The sequence below is a fragment of the Vigna radiata genome, chromosome 6 (genome assembly GCF_000741045.1).
Source record: "Vigna radiata var. radiata cultivar VC1973A chromosome 6, Vradiata_ver6, whole genome shotgun sequence".
Lineage (NCBI taxonomy): Eukaryota > Viridiplantae > Streptophyta > Magnoliopsida > Fabales > Fabaceae > Vigna > Vigna radiata.
In genome coordinates this window covers 25,455,430-25,459,967 of record NC_028356.1, presented here as the reverse complement: position 1 = coordinate 25,459,967, position 4,538 = coordinate 25,455,430, and the positions used below count along the sequence as shown (strand labels likewise).

At 29.7% G+C, this 4,538-nt stretch overlaps 1 protein-coding gene across 2 annotated transcripts; it reads left to right on the top strand.

Annotated features, from left to right (window-relative positions):
- Window positions 1-1,970: 1,970 nt before the first annotated feature.
- LOC111241807 (citrate synthase, mitochondrial-like) lies at window positions 1,971-4,289 on the top strand. 2 transcript variants are annotated; one of them, XM_022781698.1, is made up of 6 exons: window positions 1,971-2,262; window positions 2,423-2,472; window positions 2,559-2,712; window positions 3,043-3,108; window positions 3,278-3,329; window positions 3,988-4,289. In XM_022781698.1, the coding sequence occupies exons 3-6, from the start codon at window positions 2,650-2,652 to the stop codon at window positions 4,092-4,094; spliced, it is 288 nt and encodes a 95-aa protein (XP_022637419.1). In that variant the 5' UTR covers window positions 1,971-2,262; window positions 2,423-2,472; window positions 2,559-2,649; the 3' UTR covers window positions 4,095-4,289. The 2 variants fall into 2 exon arrangements, with proteins under 2 accessions (XP_022637419.1, XP_022637420.1); XM_022781699.1 differs by having other exon boundaries at window positions 2,551-2,712.
- The last annotated feature ends 249 nt before the right edge of the window (window positions 4,290-4,538 follow it).

Genomic DNA, 4,538 nt, shown 5'->3' with positions numbered 1-4,538 from the left:
TATTCGCCGAGGGATCTTATTTAGTGAGTGACGTTAACATTAATGCATGAAGAAGAATTTTTATATACATGAGAGTGAACTTGGTGAAATCTAACCCAATAACATACTCATCTCATATTACAAACAACATTCGTTCATCTCTGTGTTACTCTGCGCAATTGATCAAACTGCATTCAAATTTAATTTTCTGTCTTTGCATTTGAAACCAATGATATTGTTTTCTTTAAGTCTTAATTAATTGAGTTATCACACGACTGTGTAATGCCGAGAGTCTCTTGGGACACAATACTTGGTCTTACCATTTTATATTACTTGTACGATTCGATACACCTACGGAGCTATGAATATATATATATATATATATATATATATATATATATATATATATATATATATATATATATATATATATATATATATATATATATATATATTGTAGGATCATGTAAAAAATTTATTATAGATTAACAATATAACCTTAATAAATCAACACAATTTAATCAAGATAATACATGATTTTAATTAATATTTTTCGAATACCTATAAGAAAATGCATGTCTTTGTGAAAAAAACAAAAACAAGAAGAGCTCACACAAACCTCGTTATATTACATGCAAAGAAACAAGAAAAATAATGTTGAAAGTACATACACATGTACAACAAAAAAACGTTGAAGACATGCATAATACAAAACATTGAATATACATGCGTGCATAACGTAAGAGTAAAAATTAATTTGCTAAATTATATGCTCTTCACATGACTCAATTTATAGATTTTCCAGATTCCTTATGACACAATAAACCAACTCTTCTTAATATTATTATATGCATAATTTGGTGTTATCAATGATATAATAATATAAAAGTTTTAAGAGAAACAAAGTGTTATTTGCATTACAAGTTAGATGTAATAAAAGAAAAGTCTCGGACAAAAGAAAGATATTTACACACAAGTGTGAACAATTATATATAGAAACTCTTCAAATAAAAAAGAAAAGAAGAGTAGTTATTATATGAAATAAAGTTTTTTTTTCAGCTAATAGTATTAAGAAAACTTCTTTTAAGTGTAAAATATCTAAAGTTTCAAACAAGTTGACGGAGAAAAAATGTTTCTTTTGTTTAAACCTTCAGTGTATGAAAATATATTTCAAAGAGAGATAAATAATAATTAAGAGTAATTTTGTATATTCATGATAAGATATACATAAGAATAAAAATATAAGTATCAAAAGGTAATAATTAAATTAAGGAATAAGACGTGCTGTTATGTTTAAAATTTATTTAAATTTAGTGACATATAATTTCAAAAGATTAAATAGTAACATTGTCTATTTTTTATTTCCGTATTTCTTTGATTACAATTAGAGTTCTGTTTCAAAAGTTTACATTAAAAAATAACTCTGATCAGAAACTTAAAAGTTACGTTGAAAATTTGATATAAGTATTAACTAAGCACACACAGCGTAGATTTACTGCGAATGGGTGAAAAAGAAAAGAGAGGAAATGTTGAAACTGAATGATGTTTTCCTTGTTAGTGTTAGTGAGTTATAGAGTGCAATTATTGGCACTTACCAATTCTGACTTCTCTCTGCACCAAAAACAAAGACCCACTTCAGAGGGCCCAATCTTCATTTTTCTGACACGACTCTGTGCCATCATCTCTGTACGTAATATCAATGTAAACGAAATACTCTTTTTCTTTATTTTAAATATAAGTAATAATGATAATTTTTCATTAATTTGACACAGAATATTAGGATAAAATGATTAAAATTTTGTAGTTTTAAAAAAAAATAAATAAATAAAAAGTAAGTAAGAATAATATAAAATGAATGTAAAAAATTTAAGTATATTAAAAAATACTTTTCTTTAATTATATTAAAATTGTTGTTGCTATTATTATTTGTCAGGGTCCTTTGCTCGTTATCCTACCATCGAGAAATAAAGTTTTTCCTTCTTTTGTTTGAAATTATTTTTATCTTCCAAACTATTTAACTATCTGCTGAATGGAGAAGGATAATAATCAGATAACCCATTTTTTTAACTCGGTTATTTTATTATCGGTTTATCAGAAAAGTTATGCATTTATGAAGATTTTTCTATAGAATTTATTATCGGTCACCATTGACTGTGACAAAAAACTATTGTACATCCAACCTTCAACTGTTATCGTTCGCCATTCGCCTTCAACCGTCGTTCACAGTTGGTTTTGCTGCAATTTCTGTTTTGAAGCACAGTTGAAGGTCGAAACTCTATTGACGTAAGTTTTTAGCTTCAGTCGATTCATTTGGGTTATTCTTTGTTTTTATTCGGTTATTTTGACTTGTTTTAAATTTTTTTCAATTTTTTTTTATTATTTTGGAGTTGTTCTTTTTTTTTCGTGTTATCTGATTTTGGATACCTTATTTGGTATAATGTAGGTATTATTGCAATGGAGAAAATTGCTGAACGGAGTGTTGGCAGGAAGAAGGTACGTGAGGTTATATTATAGGGTAATAATACTTTGACACCTTTAAATGACAAATTTTTTACACTAGACACGTGACAGTAATACAGGTATGTGAAGTGTCTTCCTCTTCCTCCTCCATCGCATTCACCCACCAGCCACCGTTGTCATCGTTGGAGGAGTTCGGAGTTCGTCGGAGGCATGTCGTTCACCGCAACTGTTCCGACGTTCACCGTCACTGCAAGCCAGAAAACGTCATTGGAGGTTGGGTTTTGAAGCTTTTTTCCGTTTATTTCGCTATTGGTTAGCTTTTGTTCAGTGGGTTTAATTTTTTTAAAAAAATTTTGAGCATTTAGGTTTTGTCTTGGTAAAGTTGAATGTTTTTTGAAGTTTTTGTTGAACATTTCGTCCTGCATGTACTTTATTGGTGAAAAGTTTGAATTTTTTGTTAAATACTTTATAGGGCATTTAAGATTTTTTTATTGAATATATATATCTTTTAAAGTTACTAGTGACATTGAAAGTCATTCTTTCTCCTCTCAATAAGCTTGTGACTAACTTATTTTTGGAGCACCTGTTTGTCACAATTGAAAGGTACTCGGCGGAATGAGAGGAATGACAGTTTTAGTGTGGCTTAGGTCAGCTGTTGATCCAGATGAGGTAAATATCTAAATTAACTCAGTCTTCACACTTTAGAGGATTACTAAAGTGCTTAGCTCTTGCTTTGGACTAATTTGATCAATCTGTAAAATCTTTATTGGAGCACTTTTTTATTAATGTTTACTGTTTACCAAAGGGTTCTCTGAGAGCAACCTGTTATGTCTTATAGGGAATTCGCTTTAGGGAAATGTCCATTCCTGAATGCCAAAAAAAGCTTCCAGGTGCAACTTTGAACTTTGTTTTTTTGTGACATAATGTAGCATAATCCTTGTACCAAGGTGTTTTAATATCTGCTCTCAGTTAAAATTATGTTGTATAATCTTTGACTCATACACTTTGTCACAGATACCAAACAAAGAGCAAGTTGACTCATTATCCTAGGAATTGTGAATTCATGCAACTATCCTAGGTTCAGTTTCTTTTTCTGTCATAACTTGGTTATCTTGAAGCTATGTGTTACTCATCATTTCGGTATAATGGTTTGTCTCAATTAAGTGAATTGACACAACATTATTAGGGCATGATAATATGCTTAGGATTATATATATGGTTATAACTTAAATTCTATATTGGTAGCATGTGTGTTGTTTAGAACTGTGGTGGCAAAGGAACCTTATGGCTTGCATCTCAATTGTCTTTGTTTTGTATATTTGGTTCTCTTTTGACGAATTGTACATTTGTAACTGCTTGTTGCGTAAAATATATGGACATGCTTTGTTACATTTTGTTTGGGTTGTAAACATTCACCCTTTGCTTTTGCTCTTGTTCAAATGTCACTCAAGATGTGTCTAGAAGATTTTAACATAAAATTTGTTGGCTTGTTTCTTGTGTACTTGAGTCTGTGTTTATTCTTGGATTTATAATTAGTTTTTATTGCAGATTATGCTTATAAGGTAATTGATGCGTTACCTGTTTCTGCTCATCCAACGACTCAGTTCACAACTGGTGTCATGGCACTACATGTCAAGCAAAAGATTCTTTCATGATTTTTTACTTTATGTTTTTTCTCTATTCTTTTGAGCTATAACTTTTCTTCTATAATTCAATTGGTTTATCAATCTGATTGATTTGCTAATACTTTAATAATATCAAGCCTGAGCAGAGAATTTTGTACAAAGTTTCATTAGGATGACAATGGATCAAAGTTTTGCTCATATAAAGCTAAAATTGGGAGGGAGATCATTTGATAAATTTAAGCTATATTTGACTGGAAATTCTTGATTAACATGTCTAACATGTGCTTATTTTTCCAATCTCTATTACTTTGTTGTCCGTGTTTATATTTGTTTCTAAATTGCTATTGCTGTTGGAATTTCTTGTAAAAAAATCATGGTGTGTATTAGGGAAAAGTTCAACACCTAATACAACTGGTGAACAAGTGATGAAGGAAGAAAAGGATACAAGAATACATCTTTATTTGAAACTGTAGT